General features: G+C 33.4%; 1 protein-coding gene and 1 pseudogene across 43 annotated transcripts; one reads left to right on the forward strand and one right to left on the reverse strand.

Moving 5' to 3' along the window:
- Window positions 1-10348: 10348 nt before the first annotated feature.
- On the reverse strand, window positions 10349-16778 carry LOC106762075 (casein kinase 1-like protein HD16). 43 transcript variants are annotated; one of them, XR_002667876.1, is made up of 20 exons: window positions 16260-16778; window positions 16061-16171; window positions 15894-15967; window positions 15414-15483; window positions 15261-15316; window positions 15085-15156; window positions 14389-14483; window positions 14219-14285; window positions 14009-14138; window positions 13713-13931; window positions 13477-13619; window positions 13220-13394; window positions 13028-13118; window positions 12717-12874; window positions 12438-12626; window positions 11989-12353; window positions 11077-11178; window positions 10929-11000; window positions 10746-10809; window positions 10349-10502 (listed from the first exon to the last, which is right to left on the reverse strand). XR_002667876.1 is itself a non-coding variant. In XM_014645776.2 (16 exons), the coding sequence occupies exons 1-16, from the start codon at window positions 16581-16583 to the stop codon at window positions 12294-12296; spliced, it is 2034 nt and encodes a 677-aa protein (XP_014501262.1). In that variant the 5' UTR covers window positions 16584-16778; the 3' UTR covers window positions 11787-12293. The 43 variants fall into 43 exon arrangements, 1 of the variants encoding a protein (XP_014501262.1); XR_002667867.1 differs by having other exon boundaries at window positions 10349-10679; XR_002667871.1 differs by having other exon boundaries at window positions 10719-10809.
- Window positions 16779-18135: 1357 nt separating this feature from the next.
- LOC106760420 lies at window positions 18136-19090 on the forward strand (annotated as a pseudogene).
- Window positions 19091-24593: the final 5503 nt, after the last annotated feature.

Genomic DNA, 24593 nt, shown 5'->3' on the forward strand with positions numbered 1-24593 from the left:
CTTCTTTCGACCAACGAACCGGAAGAAAACATCTCAGCAAACTTGAAGAGAACTACTCCGACCTTTGACACACAAAGTGCGAGCTTCTCCTATTCACAAGACTTGATAAAAGCTATGAACTAACACTTAAGAACTTCCTCAGATCGCACTGTATTCTCAATTGACTTAGATAAACCCTCTAAGAGTTTAAGACAACTATATATAGCCCATTGGTCTGAAATTAAAAAGATACATTATAACTGCCAGTGATAATCGATTATTGTAAGTAATAATCAATTATTTCAGTCCGTTACAGGGTTTTTAAAAGAGTGATAATCGATAATCCTGAGAAATAATCGATTATCTGCGAAACTTGGGCAATTCTTATCAGGACCAGGATAATCGATTATTTCAAGAAATAATCGATTATCTGGGAGAGCAATAGTTTTTCAAGAAGGCTCTTGATAATTGATTATTACAGAAAATAATCAATTATATTCGTAGATATCCTAAAGACAGGAAATTTCTAAGTGTTTACATGTTCAAAGGTATTTCGAATACAATTTTAGTCTATAAAAGTGCTTTTAAATGAATTACAACTTGATTCTTCCAGTTCTTCTCTTGCAACATCATCAAAATCATTATCTTTAAAATACTAATACACCTCATTGGTAACACTCCACAATATCCTTTTAGCTTTGACCCAATCTAGCTAAGGAAGTTTCTATCATAGGATGAGTTAATCAATATTTTAATTTAGTTCTTCAGCTTGAATCTCCAATATCATTCTTTAAGATTTCAATTCTATATCAGCTTATGTTATTCATTATATCTTCATTCCTTTTATGATTAAGCTCAAGCTTGTTTTTGAATTTTGCTCTCTTTGATGTTCACACATTTTCTTATTAAGTAAACTGTGTGGAACTTGATTATGCAATTGAATCACTAAAGAAATAATATCTTTCATTCAATCATATAGTTCATTCATCATATTTCTCAATATTAATTTCATTCAAACATTCGATTGAAAACTTTCTTTTTCCAAAGTGATAATATTTGTTGTAATACTCATCATTTAATCTTTGTTTCAAACATTTATTTTAAAAAGTTAATTTTCATGAATAAATAGAGATTGAATCATGTTTCAGATCATCAAAGGTGCATTGTAGAAAATTCATCATTAAGAGTCGTTTAACGCTTAGGTTGTTTGATGACTTAAGTTGTCTTAGATCATCTAACGCTTAGTCATTTGATGACTTGAATTGCCTTGGGTTGTCCAATGTTTTCACCTTTTGATTTGTACTATTAGACTCATTTAACACCTTGATTCGTCTATTCCTTAGACTCGCCTAATGCTAAGATTTGGTTTCTAAATTAACCAAATTTATTACTTTCATTGACAAACACATTGTATGAGTATAAATCTATTAATCACAAGTACGCAATACTTCATATCATATATTTTGATCTTCAAACCACATTTATCAATTTCTCATTCTCATTATTTCCATTAGACTTTCTCTTCTAGTTGTCCAATCACATATCCACTTCTAACCAAAGACTTGTCTGGTAGAGTGTTTTATTATCATTAAAACCTTATTGCATTTTGGGGCTCGTCTAGATTAACATCAACCTCGTCAATTTCATAACACTTTGATATTTCTCATTTTTTTTCCTCACATATGATTTTGCATCCTATATATAGTTGTTGCATTTGATAGTCGTTGAGATTTTGAATTACGTGTTTCATCATGATCTTCGTGATTTTTTTTATAAGGAATAACTTGATTAATTCTTTAATTTGATTATTTAGATGTTATCTTCAATGTCATTCTTCAAGACTTCATTTTTAAATCTGTTTATGCTCTTTGAAATATCTTATTTCCCTACTTGAATGAACATGAGTTTGATTTTGAATTATATTATTTCTTCAACGTTCACATTTGTCTTGTTAAGGAAACTTTGTGCAACATGATTCTGTATTTTAAATGGTTAGAGCAATAATGCTTCTCAATCAATCAAATAGTTTGTTTCCTAATGTTCATAAATTTAAACATTTGATTTCAAAAAACTTTCTTCTTCCAAATTTTAATTATAAAAAATAATTCTTTCGAATGTTGTAACTCTTGTAATTAATTCTCTATTTCAAATACTCATATTAATATATATGAATTAATTCATATGATCAATTAGAAAGTGGAGAATAAAAAACACTTTACCAATTTTTCAAAGTGTGTTTTGACTCATTTATTTTAAAATTAATTAATATTGTTTCAGTCATCTAATGCCTTACTCATCTAATGACTTAAGTTGTCTTGAATCATCTAACAATTTCAGTTGTCTAACACTTTATGTCATCTAGTGACTTAGGTCGTTTAACGACTTAAGTCATCTAATGCTTTTACCTTTGCTTATAGTAAACTTCTAGCTTACCGTAATACTTATAAGACTTGAATATCAACAATTAAGCATATGAAAAAATGTTTATATATTTTTATTTGTAAAACATATTCATCAGTTAATTTAACTGGGTATATTAATTAGACATTCTTTATTAGTGGTCTAACATTATTGGAAGAGCTCGTCTACCTTAGCAAACTTTAATCCCTAACTTAAAGTTAATTTGAGGTTATTTACCAAATGGGCAATTTGCTTTGTATTTATACAATGAGAAAAAAGAAAAAGTTTAAATATTACAAAATTGAGTGAAGTAAGTGTAAAGTCGTCCCATATAGTACGACTTCAACTTAAGTGTGAAAATCAATTTTGTCCTGTACGAAATCATTTGAGCTAGCACGACTTCATACTAATATTTTGTTTTAGTGAATTTGTCACGTGTGACATGACTTTAATTAGAAAATACTTTTTTTCTAATAGCTGAATTAGTATGAAATAACACAATTCAACTTATTTTTTTTTAAGTAATACCTTCATACCTAACACAACTTCAGCTAGAAGATTTTTTTTTTTATATGGTAGAAGTCATTCTAGTAATAACAATATAATATTATATCATAATAAAGTATTTAGTCTTACTCTAATAAGTTTTTCAAATATTCGTTCTATTAATATAAATAAATATATTCAATTAAATTAATTAAATCTTAAAATATATATATAACACAATATTGTCATAAAGTATTTATTTTAGTCTTATTTTATTGAATTTTAAAATTATTCGTTATCATATCAATAACTATATTGAATTAAATTGATTAAAATCGTAAAAAGTAAAAATATAATATTTTATAATAAAATAAAATAAATCACATATAATTAAAGTTGTATAAATAAGACGACTTTTTTTATAACAAAAAGAAAATCCTTCTAACTAAATTCGTGTAACATATAACAACTTTACTTAAAAAAACAATGTCGAAATTGTGTTACCTAATCTTCAACTATAATAGATATATAAAAAGAAAATCCATCTAACTGAAGTTGTGGACATACAACGACTTCATTGAAAAAAAGAAATCAATCCAAAATCATACTAACTTATACAACTTTATATAGAAGAAAATTGACTTTCATTGTCTGAAATAAAATTAAATTATTTTCATATCTAAATTAAACTTATACTATATGAGATGACTTTACCTTTAAAAGTCCTATTAAGTTGCACTATTTCACCCAATCTCATAATATTTAAAAAACCTACCTCTATATTTTGGAAAGACAAAATAAAATTATCCTCTTTGATAAATAAACTGGACTATCCAAGTTATTAAATCCCAAGTAAAGTCAATTATTTTTGCAAAAAATGCAAGGCAAAAGAGACTCCTATATAATTTACACAATCTAGGAGTGCCTATTTACAAATATTTTAAACTAACTTCATTACAACTTATAAACATTTTCATAATTTATTTTATTTTATTAATAGGTAAGAGAGAGAGAGAGAGAGAGAGAGAGAGAGAGAGAGAGAGAGGATCTCATATATGTTACAGAAAGTTTTTTGTGAAAATTTTGTTCTGAAAACTCGATTTAGAATGCATTTTACTATATTAAGAAAATCTCGTTTTGAAAATCCTTCCAAAAATCTTGTTTAAAAAGTTATAGTCCATAAATTCTGAAAAGTTCATTCTAAAAGATTTTCAAACAAGTAATATAGAAATCACATTTAGTATTGGGATTATAGTTAGAAATTATGGGGATGCACGAAGGAAAAAACATTTTAAAATCTTGAGATCATGGCTTATTCTTGTTAGGCCATTCGAATCAAAATAGCTTTTATTGAACATATATTCGTATTAAAAGCCGGTGAACATGTGTAATATTAATCACATACAGACAATAAGCAAAATAAGTAATAAGAGAGAATAATAATATTCTTCCATAAACATTATTTTATTATTGTGCTCATCTTCCTTGACTAGAAAGAGAGATCATTTCAAAACATGCAAGAACAGAGAACTAACAGAGAAGTCAGAAATGAACCATCCATTTTCTTTTCCTTTTTCCCTCACTCTCATATAACCACCCCCCCACATCACACATAATCTTTTATACGTATATTGGGCCTCCTCAGCCTTGCACTTTTTCTGTTATGCACAATTGTATCATTGCTTGCCATCTGTACATTTTGTCTAACAGAATTATTCTCTTCTAAATTCCTTTCCTTATTTGCCCTTATGTCATTCCCACTTGTGACAGTACCTTCCCCATTAAGATCAACCTTGCCCTCAAGGTTGAAGTTAGGATAAGCGTTTTGGACATAAGAAAGATCCTCCCAAGTAGCATGTTCTTCACCCAAGCCATCCCACTGTACCAAAACCTGAGGAATATGTTGGCCTCTCTGCAGAATAACTCTAGCTTGCAAAATCTCATGTGGCTATAATACAATACCGTGGTCATTAGTAACTAGAGGAAGTGGAATATAAGACTGTTGATGATCCCCTTGACATAGTTTCAACTATGACACATGAAAAACGGGATGAATGCGAGCAGTTACAGATAACAATAGTTTATAAGCCACTGGACCAATACATTGGATAATAGGAAAAGGACCAAAGTATCGCATACTTAATTTCTGGTTTTTTTCTCAAAGCACCATATCTCCCACTTTGAATTCAATATGGCGCCTCTTCTTATCCGCCTGTTGCTTCATATATTGTTGAGCCTTATGCAAATTACCCTTTAACTGCTGCAACACCACATCACGCTGCTGTAACAATTCCTGCAAAGTAGGAGAATTTGTGGAATTTGTAATGTATTTATCAATTTGAGGAGGATCCCATCCATAGACTACCTTAAATGGTGTCATACCCGTACTAAGGTGATACGAAGTATTATACCAAAACTCTGCCCATGGTAACAATTTCAGCCACATCTTTGGATTGTCATACACAAAACAACGCAAGTACATTTCCACACAACGATTGACAGCTTCTGATTGACCATCAGATTGGGGGTGGTATGCAGTGCTCATTGATAACTAAGTGCCACTCAACCGAAAGAGTTGTTTCCAAAAGTGACTCATAAAAACTTTATCTCTATCTGATACAATCGACTTAGGAAAGCCATGTAATTTCACTACCGTCTGCATAAACAATTCAGCCACTTGCATACTATTGTAATCAGCTTTTAAAGAAGCAAAATGGGCATACTTAGACAATCTATCAACCACTACCATGATCACTGTAAACCCCCGAGCATTGGGTAATCCCGTAATAAAATCCATTGCGATATCATCCCATATTTGTGCTGGAATAGGAAGAGAATGCAACAACCCCGCAGGTAGTGTATTAGAAGACTTAGCATGTTGACAGATGAGACATTGCTTAACAAAATTAGTTATGTCTTTATGCATGCCTTGCCAGTGAAATTGTGCCGCAATCCTAGAGACAATTTTTATAACACCTGAATGTCCACTGAGTGGGGAAGAGTGAAATTCATGTAAGATGTTCTGAATCAAGTCATGATTCTTAGGGATAACCATTCTTCCATTCCAGTATATTAACTCATTGTGTGTGGAATAATTGGGGTGGGGTGGGGTACCCTTGCAACATAGTTCACGGATGTTGTTTAGTTCTGGATCCTCTGTAACTGCAGCACGTAAGACAGGTAAAATTGCCAAGTTTGGTTGAGACCATGCCATGAAGAATGACCTAGAAAATCGTAGCCCAACAATTTATATTCGATAGTAAAATCGTAGCCCAACAATTTATGCAACCACGACTGTTGTTCCGGCGTTTGTAAGGATTGTTGGGTCAGGCTCCCAAGACTTTTTTGGTCCGTCTTAATGATGAATTTATGCCCCAAAAGGTAATGTAGAAATTTTGCGATGGCCTCCGTGATGGCATATAGTTCCCTTGTATAAGCTGATTGTTTTTTAAGTCTGGGATTTAATTTCTTTGAAAAAAAAGCAACGGGATGATTGTTTGACTAAGCACCGCTCCTATACCAATACCTGAGGCATCTATTTCTAACACAAAAGCAGTAATAAAATCAGGAAGAGCAAGTACTGGGGCTTGCGTTAAAACAGCTTTTAGTGTTTCAAAAGCTGTAGTAGCTGCGGCATCCCAATTAAAATTGTCTTTCTTGAGTAAATTTGTCAAAGGGGCTGCAATAGAGGCATAACCCTTGATAAACTTTCGATAATACCCCGTGAGTCCTAAAAATCCCCGTAATTGTTTAAGGGTAGTAGGAAGAGGCCAGGCTAACACATCTTGTACCTTGGAAGCATCTACAGCCACGCCATGACCCGAAATAGTGTGTCCTAAATATTCCACTTGAGTAAGAGCAAATGAGCACTTAGAGAACTTGGCAAATAATTTGTGCTTCCTGAGTAATTGCAAAACAACTTCTAGTTGGTGTAAATGGGAAGACCAAGTCGGACTATAGACTAGTATGTTGTCAAAAAAAACCAACACAGATTTTCGTAACATATATTGAAAGATTTCATTCATCAGACACTGAAATGTAGCCGGAGCATTCATCAATCCAAAGGGCATGACAAGCCATTCATAGTGCCCATGATGTGTTCTGAAAGTTGTCTTATATTTTTCTTCCTTCTTAAGCAAAATTTCATGATACCCAGACCTAAGATCAAGCTTGGAAAAATATTGAGCCCCAAATAACTCATCGATTAACTCATCTACAGTGGGAATTGGAAAACTGTCTTTGACAGTTATGGCATTTAAGGCGCGGTAGTCGGTACAAAATCTCCAAGTACCATCTTTCTTTTTAACCAATACAATGGGTGAAGAGAAAAGGCTATTACTGGATACTATAATGCCTTCTTGTAACATTTCCTTGACCATCTTCTCGATTTGTTCTTTTTTACTATGAGGGTATTTATAGGGTCTAACCTTAACAGGATCAACCCCTGCAATCAATGTAATATCATGGTCATGAGACCTACTCGGAGGAAGACCAATAGGGACTGCAAAAACATCATGATAATTCTGTAAAAGTAATGCTAATTCAGGATCCATATTCGGAGGTAAGTGCAACGTGTGATCAACAACACAGAGAGGTTGCTGAAACTGAAGTGTAAAGAGTTCAGATATGACAGTAGTGCGTTGCAGTCTTCGAAGATGATTATATTGGGCTGGAGTCGGAAGTTGTGGGTTATCCCCATGAAGCGTAATGAAGTTCTCTTCTACTAAGAACTTCAATGTCAAGGCCCTGTAGTCCGAAATATGGGGGCCCAATGTAGCTAACCACGCTGCCCCTAATACCAAGTCAGCACCCGTGATCGGCAACAAGTAAACTGGAAGCTGTAAAGAGTGCCCTTCGATCTACACTTCAACTATGCGCACCATACCTTCCACTGTCAAGGAATTTCCATTACCAACTAAGACCTGGAATCCAGTAGTTGGTTCAATGGCTAATTTCAAACAATGGGCAAGTCGTGGTTGCAAGAAGTTATCCGAACTCCCACTGTTCAGTAGGACTTGAATCGTGACTCCATTGATAGTACCCTGGAATCGCATAGTACCAATGCCAGAGACTCCTTTGAGAGCATTAAAAGAAAGGTGATGCTCTTTATTAACATCATCAGGTGGTTCAGGTTCCATTGTAGTGTCTACCTCTTCCTCTAATTATAAGAACAAATATTGTTTGTTGGGGCATCTGTGACGGGGAGAAAATTTCTCATCACACGTGAAACACAAACCTTTCTCTCGGCGCAATTGCATTTCTGCTGCAGAAATTTTTTTGACATTGGCAAACTTACTGGATTGGGAATTATGCAGGTTGGAAGTGTTTGGGTTGGGTAATAGGGATGATAAGCTGGTAGATTTAGTAGTTTGGGCCAACGAGGAAGGTGGGTATTTGGGATAAGGAAGGGTTAAGGTAGGTTTCTGTTTGGGCTGGTATTTTTCTTCATATAGTTTTGCCAATGAAACCGCTCGTAACAATGATATGGGGTTTTGAGCAATAACATCTCGACGAATGTCAAGCTTGAGCCCACTAATGAAACAATCAAGTAAAGCATCTGCAGTAATGCCCTGAACTCGATTAGCCAAAGCTATAAATTCTCGGTAATAGTCTTGAATGGATCCTGTTTGCATCAACTTAAAGAGGGTAGATCGAGGACACTCATAAGGGGAAGGCCCAAATTCCAATTCCAAGGAGCGAGTGAAACTAATCCAAGATTGAAATGGAGTGGTCTTAGCTAGCATTTGGAACCAAGGAATCACATCTGCTTCCATATGAATTGCAGCAATGGTAAGACGTTGCTCCTCCGGAGTATTGTAAAACGTGAAAAATTGTTCAGCCCGAAATATCCACTCCAACACATTTGAACCATTGAAACGGGGAAAATCCAGTTTAACATTTCGAACCTGAAACGGAGGCGTAGAGCTCGAATCGGACCTGTTCGATGAGGAAGTCGCTACATGCAAGGACGTCAGTGCAGTTTCAAGGCTCTCAAAACGAGTAGAATACTCCAGGTGCCTGGATTCCATCAACTCTAAAATACGCTTTACATCAGATGAGAGCTCTTTCAAACGAGTGTTTTCAACCATGACGAAAAGTGCAGAATGAAAGCACCAATGTAATATTAATCACATACAGACAGTAAGCAAAATAAGTAATAATAGAGAATAATATTCTTCCATAAACATTACTGTATTATTGTGCTTATCTTCCTTGACTAGAAAGAGAGATCATTTCAAAACATGCAAGAACAGAGAAATCAGAAATGAACCATCCATCCCCTTTTCCTTTTTCCCTCACTCTCATATAACCACTCCCCACATCACACATAATCTTTCATACATATATTGGGCCTCCTCAGCCTTGCACTTTTTCTGTTATGCACATTGTTTACCATCTGTACATTTTGTCTAACAGAATTATTTTCCTCTAAATTCCTTTCCTAATTTGCCCTTATGTCATTCCCACTTGTGACAACATTATCATAAAGGTGGGTTTTGAACAAAATTAATTTCACTTTTTTTTATTTTTACTTAGTTTCTGCATTGATCTTTAAAGGGAGGTAAATGGAAGAACTAAGAAAATTTGAGATAAAGGGTGGAGTCACTACTTTTGGCCAAAGTTATTTAATTTAGATTTAAATATGTTTTTAAATCCTTAAGTTATTTAATATAAAAATTAAATATATTTTTAATTGATAAAATTAAAATTAATCTTTATTCAAAATTATGATACATTCGTGTCAAACATTTTTTACACTAAAACAGAACCATATCAAAAAAAAATATATAAACTTAAAATATTACCACAAAACGTAAAATAAAATTAATATAATTAAATTAAAAAGCTATTATTTATTCATTTTATATAAAAGTTTAAATCGGGAAATGTATAAAACAAATTTCAATTCGTCAAAATTTAGAATAAAGAACAAATTTGATATTTGCAAAAAGTATTTTTATCTTCAATCTTTAGAAAATTGACAGTTTAGATAATTTGTATTTGGTGATTTATAAATAATCTCTAAATAATACATTCCTTTTAGATTTATTATTATGTTGCCTTTATTTAATTATATTATTATAAGTGAAGTTACTATGATTCTTATAAGTTAGTTATGTTATAATAATTTAAAAAATCAACTAAATTATATTTTCATTGAAAATAACTAATTTAACATTTAAAATTAAATTATGTAAAAGTAAACATTTCAATATATATATATATATATATATATATATATATATATATATATATATTAAAAAAAGGTGTATAGAAAAAAAAATGAAATTAATTGTTGAAAAGAAATTAAATAATAAAAAATTGTATTAAAGGAATTTTAGAAAAGAGATATTTAATATCACCAAAAACAAGTCAAACCGGTCACAAACAACGCCAAAAATAACGAATTTAATATATTTTTGCAGTGACATTTAACCTATTACCATGTACGAAGATTAATATGATTAATGAAGGTAGAATATGGATGAATGAAGAGTGGGCAAAGAAATTAATTTATTGATCAAGGATGCCGTTCATCTACAAGTAAATTCATTTAACCCATGACCACCATAATAAGCTCACAGCTGCATTGCTTCAGAGTTGCCTTCCAGAAATAACATTTAGCCTTGTAGTGCCTTCATGCATAATTTCATTAGTGTCATGGAAGCACAAATGAAATGAAATAAAATATTGAAACAAGGGAAAAAACTACTAGACCTCGATCGGGATTGATTTGAAAGCTTTGGACAAGTTAAATATCACTAAAAAAGAGTTTGCTTCAGATTCAACTAAAGCCCCACCCACGCTGCTACCTACCAAAGGTTCAACTATTTAAGGAAAGAATCACATACAGGAAATAGTTCCAAATGCTCCAGTACCTTCAACTGCTTCACCACTGCTTAAGGGTGTGGGCCTCTCCAGTATGAACAAACAAATACAAATCTGCACGTTACTACATCGCTTGAAAATTAACTACATTAAGAACTTCACATTTTATCAAGGAGAAGACATGGAAATCAACTAACTAGTAACGATGCATACAACTGCAAGAAAACAATTACCACCAAAATGCCAGGAACTGAAGTCTCGTGCCATCAGGCCAAATCAAACATACCGTCGATATAAAGGCATATCTAGATCAAAGTACGCAAACGTTTCAGCAGCACAAAATATCAGACATTTCATAACAGTAGCTGCAGAAACAAATACCTGCTCCAGATGCTCCAGAAGTGTCAGGCGATATAAAATTCAATAATGGTAACAACAATCTCTTTAACTGTATCACAACAGCTGAGCTGCCCCGATAGCCAACTGCTCATCAGAATCAAGAGTGTATTCCGCCATGCATGATGGTAGAAACAATTAAAAAAAAAATTAGCACCCATATAAGCAACAAATAGATGGCTATCAATTGCAACAACTCCTAGAAAGTGACCCACAGCTCACATGGCTCCTCTCTTGAAAAACAATCAAATGCTATAAAATTTATACATGTACACATCTTGATCTTCCATAAGTATCAACAGTTAAAGATTTAAATAATCAGTATTCACACTATACAGGATTATATAAATTCATAGTATGAGTAAATAACTAGATCGAGATCAAAAAAAGACATTGAATTAAGCATAACACTAGCAAATTTTGAGACTGAAGTAATCATTTTGTTTCAATTAGTTGAATACTGTTCACATTAAATCATATGAACACGTGTAAAAAAATTTAAACAAAGAAGTAACTCAGACTACAGCAGCAACATACACCTTTTACCACTAGGAGGGCAGGCTACAGAGGAAAATGAAGGATTGTGCTCTGTCAAGAATCCAGCTGTATGTAACTGAATATAAAATTAAATACAATTGACATATAAAAGAAATAAATAAATATAAACAGTGATTATAAAGATTCAAAGAGTCATATGCAGCAGCTAAAGTTATCACCATTTTCCATCTTATGTCAAAGTCAAAGTCAGGCATCCAGGAGCCCAGAAGTAGCTTAAAGTCAAGGGGAAAATAGAAAAGTGGTCTAAATACAAGGCTGCACAGCTAAAAATGTCCAGTTCCCACTGGCAAATCAAAGTTGCACATTGGCCAAAATGCCATCAATAAACTAAAACCTAACCTGCACACAACGCCTTCAACAAAGTAATTACTGTTCAAATCTCTACAATCCTTTCATCAGAAGACTCATCCCAATGAACAAAATCTGACGTTGCTCATAAGCATTTTAATACAGTTGATATACAGAGCACAGGTATCATATGATAAGTGATGGCGTCCATAAAGAAAGGTTTAGCATACATCAATGCTGAATAGCTTTGTTCACCGAATTCGTCAGATATAATTCCAGATTCCATAATGGCACATCTAAGAACAGGAACTTTGATGCAAAAAGTCAAAAGTCAGCTGAAGTCTCAATTTCTCAGTTCATGAAACTGTTCTCCCATGGCATATTGATGCAATATAGAGATTTTTAGACCATTTTTCCTGCATAAATGATATGTCAAATGTAAGCATTTCAGACCAGAAATGGATCAAATTCAGCAAACTCAGAAGCAGTAGTATATTTACCTTGACGTGACTACTAGGAAAGGCAGATGTGCGGAGTGTCTCTTGAGTTTCATCAGTCGGTTTTCTTCTTGGGACGCTAAGAACAAAAGCAGCTTGGTCCCATGTGGCAGCAGTTGAAGTGATGCGGTAACCATTGTCCCACCTGCGATGAATGCCCTCACTAGGATACAGGAAATCAAGTTCCACAACCTGGAATTAAATTTAGAAAGAGAAAATTTCATATCACATACTGTTTAATACAACTTAGTCAAAAAAATGCTTAAAAAATAACTGTAAAACCTGGTCTGAATATCCAGCACCACGGGACATTACAATTGCCCATCTACTCCCAGCAGTAGCCATAGAAGTGACAGAAAATCCTTCTCTCCATTTTTTATTGATCCACTTAAATGGAAATGACTCGCTGACTTTATAAGATTGCTGCATATATTGGGTCCCTGAAAATAACAACAAACCATCAACAGGACATGAGACAACAATCCAAACACAATACTACTCCCTAATTTATGCAAACAGTTCCTCAAAACAATCAAGTAAACTATTGTCACTAAAACACTCGATGCCTAAATAACAGACCAAAAATGACTTACCTTTAGACATTACAACCAATGAGCTCCCATTATTAGATCCTGCTATTGCACTGATGTAATAATTATTTTCCCACTGTTCCATAATCCATTCCTAAAAAAAAAAAAAAACCTACATTAATTCACTAACATAACATTACTAACAAATACAATGTCACCAATTCTAAACAATCTTAAAATAAATCATGTCCCTACCTTATGAAGAAAGTGGGGTGAGAGTTCATGAACTTGAGCAGTGAAACCAGTGCCAGCATCCATAATAAGTGCCCATAGGTTAGAACAACAAGCTACACTGCTGATAAATAACCCATCCTCATATCCCTTTTCAATGTGTTGGGACAACCGCGCATCAGCAACATTGTAATGGTACCTGCATCATAAAATAAAGGCAGTAAAATCTGACCACTTTTACATTGCTGAAATTACTTATTTATTTGTATTCAGGAGAAAACCTTTGCTTCATTGGTCGGCGGGCATTGTACACACTAATCCATTGCATTGCTGGCATTCCCATTCTTACTCTCTTCTTCGGTTGTTCGTCATCATCTTCTTCCACAGTTAACCGTCCTCTCTTATGTCCAACCAGATATATAAGCTTCAAAGCACAAATCAAATAAATATCCACAGGAGTCATCCCTTATCTACATATAGTAAACCGTATACATTAAAGCAATAGAGGATTTAATACCTTTTGTGCACCTTCGGTATTTATGGGTCTGATATCTGGATTTGGTCCAACAATTCCATCAAAAAGTGATATATACTTCGCATAATTTGGTTCTTCATCAAACTTCAAATTCACTACGTATTCCACAAACTGCCGGAAAGGTGGAGGACAGACACAACACAAAGTTTCTGGTGAGGTTGCCATCTTTTTCTTGCACACAAGAAATCCTTTATTTTCTCCCTGGAACTAAATTTTATTAGAATGGCAAATTTTAATTATTATTAACACCAAATGACTATATTTGAAGCATGTAGAACCTGGTATCCTTGCCAAGGTAGCCGGCCACGAAGAAGGAAAATCAATGTGTAAGCAAGAGATTCCAAATCATCTCTCCTGCTTCCTGTTCTACCAAGATGAGCATGCACACTAGCATATCGAACTGTTCCTCTGTGCCAATATGTTATACTCATCAAACAGTCTGGATATTGCTAAGAAAGTATTTAGCACAAGAAACACAAATAATTCACCTAAATACATCAGGACGTTGATCATACTCAACATGAAAGCCAGTTGAACTATCACGCCAACGGGTTGCTGCACAATAACAGGGCAGAGTGTGTAGATGTGTTATGAGAAATTAAGACAATATTCAATGAGTTATAGCATCACAACTTCAATAATAAGGTGGAATATTTACCTAAACCAAGATCAACTAGGAAAAGCTTTTTCTCATCAGCAGTTCCAGGGGTGCCAAGCAAAAAATTCTCAGGTTTTACATCACCGTGGACATACCTGGAAAATGACAGAAACATGATGTCATTATTCATAATACAGACATATGATGTGTGCTAGAGGTTTCTATCTAACACAAATCAATTACATCACATGCCATACAAATCATATAAAATTCCTACTAGTGGGCCACTTTTCACATTTCACTCCTTTTCCCAAAAATTCTATTACTGATGTAGTGAAGGAAGGCTCCTCACATCGCAAAGGTACAGGGGAGAATTATTGTTCCCCATGCATATGCAAAAGACTGTTTCTGGGTTCAAACTAGTGACCAACCAGTCAAAAATGGCAACCATACCAGCTCGCTCTCTTCCTCCAAAATCCTATACTTAAAAAATAGAAAATATTACCTTTTGTGCAGTACAAGTTGCTTAAAATTTGTATAAATTGATGATACGATGTCATTTAAAGTTAGAGACAGCATTAGATATTTATCTAGGTACGTTGTAACAAAAATCAATGGAAACAAACAAAAATAAAATCCAAATCGGATTAAAATCCAAATTGGATCTGTTCAGGTTAATTAAAGAAACTTCAGATATATATCATAAGAAGAATAGAAAAGACAGAGAGAGAGAGAGAGAGAGAGAGAGAGAGTGACCCTTTAGAATGCATCTTCTCTAATATGGAGATGGCCTCAATTGCTATACATGCCACCATTTCCGCAGACATTCTAAAGCCAGAAAAAGATAAAACGGAGTTATCTACGCAATATTCTCCATAATATTAACAAAATAACACATTCCCTTTCATGACATTCCAATCTCAAATACTTACGTGTTTGAGTTGTTATTCCAGACATCCCACAGACTAGGGCCAAGCATATCCATGACCTGCAATGCAACAAAATGCGACGTCAAGTTCCAAAAGCATTCAGTGAGAAACACAGTAGAAAAACTTCCGTCAAAGATTTTATTTTAGCACACATACCATAACATAGTAATCACCTTGCCGTCCCTTGTAATGAACACGAGGAACACCATGACTACCACCCAATGCACTATAAAGAAAAATAAACAGAAAGAAAGTGAATTTGAATTACAATGCCATGGAACATTTGAAATAAGGTTTTAGAAAATGGTAGCAGCGATTTCTGCCAGTGTCAAAGTTTTCTGGCAAAATTTGAAGTTGCAGTTTCACTGTGTTTCTTGATATTGTGAGAGATTACAAACAAATGCAGCTCATATGGCTACAATTACAGTTGCAGACACCGCCAAAAACCTTGACGTAGCAAAAATCGCGATTCAGATCATTTACTAGGCCTTGGCTTTTGGGCGGATGTGAACGGCTTTTGGACGTGACCCCATAAGCCACATTATCCGCAATTTGCCAAGTATAAAGGATGGCGACAAAATCAAACAGTAGATTAAAAAATTGAATGAAACGTTTGTGTAAGAAAGGGTAACTCACTTGTAAACTTGCCACTCATATGGAGGTCCATAATTGCACCCCTTACTGCTTCTATGTTCAAACTTCAAAGCTACCTGCAATTATTCCACAAACCACACACTGTGAATCATGAAAAACCCAAATAATCAAAGTCAAACACAGTCTTACTACCACTTATCTGCACGTACCTCTAACGCTCCGGCACCAGCCCCAACTCGCCTACCTACGTAAACTTGTCCAAACCCTCCCTTCCCAAGTTTTCTGTCTAATTTGTACAACGGAGAACCACCTACCTGTACCTGTTGCCAAATTTCTTTCAAAAATAAATAACAAGATTCCACTTCCAACATTTAATAACAATAAACGAAAAATAAAATAAAACCATACCCTCTCGGGAATGGGAGCAGTGCTTCCTTCGTCTTCGGCGGGCGCAGCCTTGTCGGGGCTCCGGCCACCGCCGCTATCGAACTCATCATCCATGTCTTTCTCTTTACCTTCTTCCGAAACCCTAAGCAGAGGCGCGTGTTGCTGTTGTGGCTCCTTCTCTCCTAACTCACGGTTACCGATTCTACAACGCTCGAGTGTGTTGCGATTGTACCTCCCGGGGTTGACAGCGGTTCTTCTCGTTCTTCTCTGGCGGGCTTTTGTGTTCGGGTTTGGGTTTGGGTCATGGAACGTTTCCCGGTTTCTTCCGCTTCGGAGTTCAGTCATGGTGAGGGGGATTGTGCTTTTGAGGGCTTTGTAAGGCCATAAAGAGGGAGAGCGCCGTCGCCGTGGGAAGATTCATGAAGGTTCTAGAATCGTCGCCGGGAATACACGATCTGTTCGGCAGAAGTTATAAAGGAACACCAAGGAGGATGGAAGAAGGAAGGGAATGAAACGACAAAGGGATATAGATGGAGGCATCATCCACCAAGGAAAAAGAAAAAATTAAGAAAAATATTCCATGAAATTTTGAAAAAAAAATATATATTTTTATAAATATTTAAGCTATTTTATTTTGTTCAACAAGAAAAGGGTTAACAGAAAAGTGTCAAATGATTAATATATTGTTAATAGGAGGTATATTTATGTAACTTGTATTAGTCTATAGGTAAACAATGAAGGACAGCTAAGCAAAACTAGTTTTCAAATTTTATTATATTATACTAGCTTAAACACATATGTCATTGCTTTGTGCTTATATACTTTTTAATATTTATAAATTATTTAAATTTTAAAAATAAAAAATATATATAATTAAATGTAAAAATAAATTTTTTAGTTATTGAAATAAAAAATGTTATAAATAATATTATGAATCATTATTTAAATTTGAAAAAGTAATTACTAGAATAATAAAAAAGTAATTAATTTTTTATTATAAATAATTATTTAAATTAAAAAATAGTTATAAAAATATTTTTTTATCATGAACAATTATTTAAATTTAAAAAGTAATATTTAAAAAAACAAAACAATAAATAAGTGTATATTTTTATATATAGTTATAAATAGATTAAAGAAAGCGTAATGTCTATATTAGGAGTGTTGTATGAGTAAATATGCTGTCACTATTAAATCAAATAAAAAAATAAATATAATCAAAATTTATTTGAAGTATAGCATTTATTTGAAAATAATCAAATATAGATGCAATCAAGTTTCAGATTATTCATCATTAATTAAAGATAATTTTGAGTGAATAGAGTATTAAACCCAAATATCCTCACTGTAATATTCTGACCACACATCCTATATAAAACACAAATATTCTGACACTAACAAATAGTAGTTGTTCCAAAAAAAGCTATAATCTTGATATATATGTTTGCACGAGACATTCATCCGCTGTCGGTCGCTTCTATTGAATCCTTTCTTTTTTTATGCAAAACCTAAAACTCTAGTCATTAAATCTTCACCAAAAGCTTGAGGAATATTTATTTCCACTTACGCAAATGTTATGCACATGTCATTCTTTTGCAGGATAATGTTAGAAATAATTAATATTTGATGAAAAATAATACTTTTACTCAAAATAATATTGAAGATCACTTTTAATTTCAATTTAGGTTAAATCACTACAGAGGTTTCTATTTTTGCGTTTTTTTCTTAATTTAGTCTCCGTTTTTTATTTTTTACTAATTTAGTCCCAAAGATTGCAAAATTGAAAGAAATTAACTCTTGTCGTTAAATCAAGTTAACGGGTTAACTTCTAGCTGATCTGTGAGGCTGAGGTGGCTATTATTTATGACGTGGCCTGGCAGAAGCTTGGATTATGCCCATGGCTGTTATTAGTGAAGTTAATCACAAAATTTAGAAATTGGGGATTTGGTTTCAGATTTAAAAGCTTCGATAGTTAGGGTTCGTTGTTATTGAACATCTGGATTTTCAATTGCTTTTCAATTCAGACGAGGAGTTGCAACACATGTTGTTGGCTCCACCATTGTGGAAGGACAAGAAGAGGTTATCGAAGCAGCTATCGATGTGCGAGAAGCCGAGAGACATTGCATGAGAAAGAAGGCGAATGCAAGAGCGGAGGAGAAGTTCAACGGTGTGTGATGATTTGACAGACGAGGACCTGCATGAGCTTAAAGGGTGTATAGAACTTGGATTCGGATTCAACGAGGAAGACGGTCAGAGACTCTGTAACACCTTGCCCGCACTCGATCTTTATTTCGCTGTCAACCGCAGGTTGTCCCCTAGCCCTGTCTCCACTCCTCAGAGTCGTGCCTCTTCCCTCGGAGGTCGTTCTTCCTCGTTCGGAAGCCCTAGAAATGACTCTGACTCCTGGAAGATTTGTAGCCCAAGTCTTTATATCTTCATCGTTCAACCCTTTTTATCGTAATTATCATTTGATTATTAATTTTAATTTTCATTGCTTAAAAGTTTGAATTTTTTTTGCAGGGGATGATCCAGAACATGTGAAGACCAAGTTAAGGCATTGGGCTTAAGCCGTAGCCTGTTCTGTGATGCAATCTTCTTGAGAAAACAATTTGTGGGATGTTTTGTACAGAGAGGGGACGAAAGAAAAGCAGAGAAACAGAAAAAAAAATGAAGAAATTGGGAGAGAAAAAAAAGAGACTTTGCTTAAACTTTTGTTGGAGACTTTGGTGGGTGAATTTAGAATTTGGTTAGAGCAGAGCGATGGAAGGAATTATGAAGAACCCAAATTTCTGGAGCGATTTTAATTATTCTTTCCAACCTTCAATTGTTTTTCAATCCAGATGTTCAATAAAGTTCAATAATTAACTTCACTAATAACAGCCATGTGCATAATCCAAGCTTCTATGCACGCCACGTCATAAATAATAGCCATCTCAACTTCACAGATCAGGTAGAAGTTAACCCGTTAACTTGATTTAACGACAAGGGTTAATTTCTTTCAATTTTGCAATCTTCGGAACTAAATTGGTAAAAAATAAAAGACGGGGACTAAATTGAGAAAAAAAACGCAAAAATAAGGACCTCTGGAGTGGTTTAACCTTCAATTTATTTATAGTCAAATCAATTACACAATGAAAGGATGGATCTCAATAAACTTTGAAAAATTATTGATTGTTTTTGTTCATGATGCTACGATTCAAATAATTAATTATTTTAAGAAATAATTTATTATTTATTTTTGCTATCATTTTCAAAAATCATTTAAAAAATAATCAATTATATGAGTCTCAAAAACTTATACTAATTCATAACTTATTAATTATTTTGTAAATTAATTAACTATGTTGAGTTTTATTGCATTTTTTAGTATAAGATAATAAGTTAGACTAGCAAATACACAAGTATTTGGACCATTTCAGGACTTTCCACCTCTTACTAATCAAAATTTTATGAGAATACATTAATCTTAAACTCTAACATTCGCAATGACTTTAAATAAATGTTTTTCAGTGACCAATTGCAACCTTTGGGATCTATTAAAGTCCTTTATTCAAATCTATACTCAGTTCATCGATCTAGCTTCCAATATTTGAAAATTATGTTTCTTTTTGGTATACTTTGCCTGCAAATTATTTTTTGTTAGAATGGATTCTCCAACCTAACCTAAAATAATTAAAAGAGTAATTTTTAGGAAAAATAAAAAATGAGTGAATGATTGGATACCTTATCAATATGTTTAGATACTCTTAGAAAATAAGTGGAAGATCGCATCCCTTATTACGTATAAGTATTGTTGCCTATGAGTTGTTTAAGGATCAAAGGTTTGAAAATTTTGTACAAATTATTATTATAAATTTGGTAGGAGTCTTCTACACCAACATAAGGGTATTGAATGAGTTAATCTATTCTAAGGTTAAAAGGAGTGAAGATAGTATTGGAAGACACATTATTTTCAAGTTAAATTGATTAATGATCACAACTAGACCATAAAATTGACAAGATTAATATGTTCAAAAGTTATTTAAGGGATCCAAACATCATTGATATCTTTTTGTTCAATATTGCAAATATGGAAAAAGATTAACACCTCCTTACTTTTGTCATTAAATAGATTCTTGTTCTTGAAAGGTATCCTCTTGACTATGAAAGACATGCTTATTTATGTCTTCAAAAGAAAATATTCAAATAGATTGACAAAAAATTGTTACTAACAATATCTATAAAGATAATGAAAACAGAGATGAACCAAATTTCTCATGTTGTGATCAATTCGCTTGATTCTTGTCATTGTTAATCAAAAGACATTTGAATTAGAGTAGATAGTTGTGTATCATTTAAAGTTCATTATACTCTACACTAAATTTAGTAATGCAAAATGACTTAAAATGTAATCAATCACAACAATAAAACAAAATTAACTTATTAACATGTATAAAATTGCAAAAACAAAGATACAATCGACTCAAAACTCATCCAAAAGATATTTCACTGATTTGAAATTCAATATAATCAATTCTTAATTTTGCTCATAAAAAAGACATTTTAATTACTTAAGATAATTATGTATCTTTTGTGATTTAGCATATTTTTATACTAAATCAAGTGTTAAAGTGCAAAAATAAGTATTAATCCATCAAACTAAATCAATTGTAACAAGTTTTAGATGAAAAATGTTTCAAATAGTGAAACAAATGGTGAAAAATAGTAGAAACATGAATAAATATTAGATTGGAAATATCAAACTAGAAATTTAATTAATAGATAAAGAATTTACAACGGAAAAGAGAAACACTCAAAGGCACCAAACTTATTGTGCAAACATTGGCTTCAAGTAGCTTACATAAAGAGGAAAATGCTACTCCTAGAATTGACAAAACGAAAATGTTGTAACTGTGAAGTACGTTAGTGTCTATCTTTGTAGAAATGCTTATATACATTAAATTGACCTATTCTACTAGCTATTACATGTATTAACAATTGTCCTAATTAACTACTGCCCTAACTATATAAACAAACCTATCTAATTTAATGTAGGCAACTAAGTAGCATGTTAATAATTTGATTTCCCCATTGCCATTGATCAATGTATGTTCCTTAACTCTTCAAAAGTCTCTCTTAGAGCTCCTAAATTTTTGTAGGTGACATTCTAGTTATCATGATTGATAGTTGAACAATTCATCTTCCACGTGAATTTCCAACTTGACAGCTTCTTGAACAACTCCAATGTGTAAATTCTAGCTTTGTAGTAGTACATAAACATGACAGTTTCGTCTTTTTTCACCTTAAAGGCCAAAACAACTCAAAACATGTGTTAATTAATGTTCCTTTAAGGTTCCTTCAACTAGCATAAGATCTAGAAATCATATGCAAAAAGAACTTTGGGTCAACTCTGGTCAAAGCTTGGTTAAACATGCTTTCTTGCTCAAATTTCCTATATTCATCACTGTTAGCATAATTTAGAATTATTATCATATTAAGACAAAATCGTCTATAAGACTAAGATGTCTAAACACTCTCATTTGTTTTGAAGTTTAACAAAACAACATTAAACAAAATGAGCATGTAAAAATAACTTCACTGGGATGTCATAATAGCTAAGATATAAGTGAAAATAAGATACTTTGAAAACCAAGTAACTTAGGAAAGTCTTAGAAAATACCTAGGCATAAATTGGATGTAACACTAAATTATTTCCAAGCATAAATGTCGATGAGAGTCTTGCTCCACACAAAAGTTATAATGTACCAGATGATAATCAATCAAACTCTCAATTTAGTTAAGAAGGTAAAAGTGCCTAGAAATTGTTTTTGGAAAACACTTTGAAAGTCTCAATTAATATTCCAAAACCTTATGATAAAAGACAGCCTATTAAATGCACTTGATGAATAAGGCAGAACCTACAAGTGTTTATACATAATAGATGATACCATGAGATAAACGATCTACTTCATCCAACGATGAAGTCTTCAATCAATGCTCAGTATCTTAGTAAAAAACTTAAATGATAAAATCCTACCTGAATGGTGGAAAATGTAAAAACACTTTGTTGTTCTGAACAGGCACTAAATGCCATTAAATGTTCAACATTTAAAAACAAGTTTAATACATCATTTGGTCCCTAGTTTTGGGCTTTTTGTTCAAATTTGTCCTACCTTTTAAAAAAGTTCAGTAAGGTCCTATATTTCGTTAAAAACGGTTCAATATGGTCCTTTTGGCTTACGACGTTAAAAACATAAGGATGAAATTGACTCCGTGGCCAAAAGTGAATTATGTGTATAAATGTTTTTAACTTCGTAAGCCAAAAGTGAAAGATGCGGCAATCCCGACAATCACGTCTAACTCCAACGCTATTGGCAAGGCGAGAAAAGTGCAGTCGTTGTGTTTTTAACGTCGTTATGTTTTTAATGACAGAGGCAATTGCATCATTATGTTTTTAACGTCGTAAGCCAAAAGGACCATTTTGAACCGTTTTATAAAAATATGGGGCCTTACTGAACTTTTTTAAAAGGTAGGATGACCTTGAATAAAAAGCCCAAAACTAGGGACCAAATGATGTATTAAACCAAACAACAAAATTGATAAGAGAAAAGACATACCTTCTACATGCATATCTACTCTACTTTATACATATTGTCTATTACATGCATCTGCCTACTTCATCCTATACAAATCAGAAGTGGACATTAAGAACAAAGAAGCATTCACGAAATGTTCTCTCCATCAGAATTTGTGCCAGAAAGATAGTACAACCTACTTATATCAAAGTATTGAAAAAGCAAACATGTTCTGACAAGTTGACTTTAACCAACGACTGCTTCATACGACAAGACTGAGAAGACATAAGAATCAAGGCCAAAGTTATGTCTAATGGATATCTTTTGAGAAGCCTTTAAATAAAAGAAGATTCAAATAAAGAATCAAGAGAATAGCTTAATAAGAGAAAATCATACAAAGAGAAAAAAAGAACATGAAAATATCGTCGAGAGAAAGGCACAGAAGAGCTCAAGAACTCAAAAGAAAATATCTAAGAAAAGAAAAAGATCAAGTCTAGAAACACTCCCAAGCTTCATTGTAATACAAGCTTACTATTGTAAGAAGAAAGAAAAGCACTTAGCGAGTCTATAGATTGTATTGTATTGAACATATATCCTCTTTGTGAGAGTAATTGTCTAATACTTGTAAGCAATCTAATTGATTACACATTCTAAAGAGAATTCAAACACTTGTTGATTAACTTAAGTGAGTTAAGGATTACTTAGCAATGTATCAGGTTGATACCGGGATTGTCTAGTGGAAACCAATAGTGGGGAAAACTCAACTAGATGGTGTATTAGGTGGATACTAGGAACATCTAAGGATATCAAGAGTGGTAAAGAATATTGGACAACTAGGAGTGGATGAAACTCAACTAGTCAGGGTAATAGGGGTTATTCGTTGACTGGGGATACCAGGAGTGGTGAAAATACTCAGATGTAATCTTATTGAAGATTATAGTGAAACCCTCTAAGGTGTTAGAGGAGACTGGACGTAGCTCGGTGGAGTGAACCAATATAAAACCAACTATGTACTTAAAACACTATAGTATAAATATTTTAACAACTAAAAAGCACTTGAAAAATTTTTAATGTTTCCCAAAGATGAGCAACTAAATATTTGCATAAAGTCTTTCAATCCTCAACTAAAGTGTTATTACATTGTTTGCAAAAAGGTTTCCATTAAGACTATTCAACCCCCCTTCCCCCTTCTAGTATTTTCCAAGTACTTCATATCCTACACACTAAATGATAACAACCTCATTAGTTAGGTTGGGCCGAAGCTAGAAGTGAAGCTATGGTTATGGTGAGATGGAATAATGGATGCAAAATTTGGTAGGTTATGAGGAGAAGGCTCATGGCCTTGGTGCTTTGCCGGTAAAGGGGCGACGTTTGATGGTACTCTTAGAGAGGTTAGGTTAACTATAGAGGAAGGTGGTTAGATGTGACCACATGGGATGCTCTAGCCTTTGGTGACCTAAGATGAGTAGTGTGGATAAAAATGACAACATAACATTACTCAAATTCAAAGGTGAATACAAGACTGAGAGAAACCTTTATTTATAGGCTAAGGGTGTCTATAAATTGTAGAAGGTAGACCTAAAAACCCAAACTTGGCTAGCTTGGAGAACAAGGCGAAAAATCCTCTCCATTAGGAGGAGGGCATGTGACAAATTCTTTCTATTAGGAGGATGATATCTGGTCACTACCTATAGGAAATCTTCTCCAATGTCACCATTACACATGACCATTCTCACAAAGGTTTGGACAACCCACTCCTTACTCTTGGACATTCCACTTGGTCAACATTGGGTCTTGGCCT

The sequence above is a fragment of the Vigna radiata genome, chromosome 5 (assembly GCF_000741045.1).
Source record: "Vigna radiata var. radiata cultivar VC1973A chromosome 5, Vradiata_ver6, whole genome shotgun sequence".
NCBI classification, from domain to species: domain Eukaryota; kingdom Viridiplantae; phylum Streptophyta; class Magnoliopsida; order Fabales; family Fabaceae; genus Vigna; species Vigna radiata.